The 2,074-nt window shown below is 43.3% G+C and overlaps 1 protein-coding gene across 1 annotated transcript; it reads left to right on the forward strand.

The window, feature by feature from the left end:
- The first annotated feature begins 350 nt into the window (after positions 1–350).
- On the forward strand, positions 351–1,067 carry LOC121978175. Its single transcript, XM_042530552.1, has one exon. The coding sequence runs from the start codon at positions 351–353 to the stop codon at positions 1,065–1,067; it is 717 nt and encodes a 238-aa protein (XP_042386486.1).
- Positions 1,068–2,074: the final 1,007 nt, after the last annotated feature.

Genomic DNA, 2,074 nt, shown 5'->3' on the forward strand with positions numbered 1-2,074 from the left:
GGTTATAAACTGTTGTCAATGAAATTACAAGCGTTGTATTTCTGCCATAAAACTCGCGCCAGAAATTGGGACACGTGCCCAACTTTCATTAGTAATCACAAAAAAAAAATGAAAATTTTTACCCTACATCTAAAAGCAAAGACCTAAAATCATAAGTCACACACTTCTTCGTTCCGCTTTGAGGCCCCTCTAGGTTTCCCTTCCTACTGTCGTCGAAGGTGAAGGTGAAGATGAGAAACGCCAACACGTAACTCCTTCCTCCTTCTGGATCTTCATTTGTTACTCCTCCGTTTGGATCTTCATTTGTTACTCATCCTCATCCACCTCCTCAGTAATCTCACTGCAAGGCCATGGATGTGGAAGACAAGCTCGCATTGCCTGGCAGCGACCACGTGAAGAAGAAGAAGGGTGTGCTCCGAGATCTAGTTTGGGTGCTTGACACCGGCTCGCCCAAGGCGAAGGAGGTGGCACTACGGGAGATTGTGAACCTCTATGTCGTGTCGCCGAGCATGGCAATGGTCGACCACTTGGTGGTCTCTGGCTACCTCGATCGTGCTCTGCTCTTGCTATGGGGCGGCAAAGTGTGCGTCCAGGAGCATGTGCTGAAGGCAGTGTCGTGCCTCGGAGGCGTGTCGAAAGCTGTGAAGAAGGCAATGGGGGACTTGAGGTTCATCCCTGAGTTGGTGCGACTTCTTGAAGCGCGGTCGCTCCAAGTGCGTGAGATGACAGCGGAGGCGCTCACCGGCATGATATCGGTCCACAAGAACCGAAAACTATTTGTGAAAGAGGAAGAGAACCTGAGCTGGCTGCTGAACCCGGAGGAGAAGTCAGCGACGAAGAAATTTCTAGTGGCAACACTCGTGACCTTAACTGACAGCATGAGTGTGTGGTGGAGGATTGCGATGTCGAGCTACGTCAACCACTTGGAGAAGCTGGCGGAGATAGACGTGATGAACTCGAAGAAGGTCATCAAGAAGTTGTTGTCAGCCAACAGATTAAGGAGCATGTTCACCGAAATTTGGAGCTCATTATTCCTTCGATTCACCATTACAGCAATTGATTCCTGAGTTCTAACTCCTCTCGATCTTGCTAACTCGCTTCAACAGGAACCTAGTACAATCAATAATGGCTTTCTTTGTGTAGATATTATTTTTTTCATCTTCTAGTTAATAAAGATGCTTTCAGAGATCTTTCATAAATCTTTTTTCTGATCTATCAAGTGAGTTTTGCTTAAAATTCTACACAATGTGTTTATGGACTAATGGATAGAGTGGCATGTGGAATAAGGTTACGTTGCTTCTATTTTATTTTATTTTTCAGTTTAAAAGACCCTAATTATTTGCCTATTGTTCTACAGTGGGGAGAGGAGAGGAATTTTCTTGTTTTGTTTACTTTTTTGGATGAGGTCAAGAGGGAGTAATATAAGAAGATGAAAGGGTAAAAAGATAGTCATCTTCTTTGAGTGTGGTGGCCTCCTGCCTTCTTCGTGAGCTTGGTCATCAAGCTTTGTGGCGAGCCCAATTGACAGGCTTCATCATGTGCAAAAACTGACCCTTTTAGCATAAATTATAGGATATGTACAATTTGACTCTCAGAAGGTTTCTTCGGTGAGTATAAAGTTCCTCTCTTTTCAATCTTCACCTTTTTTTTCTCTCTCTCTCTCTCTCATTTTGTTGTATTAGATTTTGTTTTGATACATATGTGTTGGTTTTCCTTGTTCTATGCTCTTGTTCTCAATTTCATTCTTGTGACGCTTTGTGTTGAAGAACCACGCTATTCGAGGGAGAGACTTCTAGGTTGGGTGAAACGCAAGGCATAAGAGCTGATATGGACGTCGTTGGGAGCAAGAGGAAGCGATCTGAAGAGGAATCTCCTATGAAGCAACAGTGAATTATACTTCCCCTCTTTTTGTCATAATCATCTCTTCCTTTTTCTCCTACTTAGGTATTGGCTGTCATTTTTTAGGGGGCATTTGTGAAATAGAACCGAGCTTAACTATATCTGGGATGCAGAATTAAAGTCAGAATTCACATATTTTGTTTGGTACGCGATGATTCTGCAACATAATTTGAAT

The sequence above is a fragment of the Zingiber officinale genome, chromosome 4B (assembly GCF_018446385.1).
Source record: "Zingiber officinale cultivar Zhangliang chromosome 4B, Zo_v1.1, whole genome shotgun sequence".
NCBI classification, from domain to species: Eukaryota; Viridiplantae; Streptophyta; class Magnoliopsida; order Zingiberales; family Zingiberaceae; genus Zingiber; species Zingiber officinale.

Coding starts and splice junctions, on each gene's coding strand:
- LOC121978175 (XM_042530552.1), top strand. CDS start 351: ATGGATGTGGAAGACAAGCTCGCATTGCCTGGCAGCGACCACGTGAAG.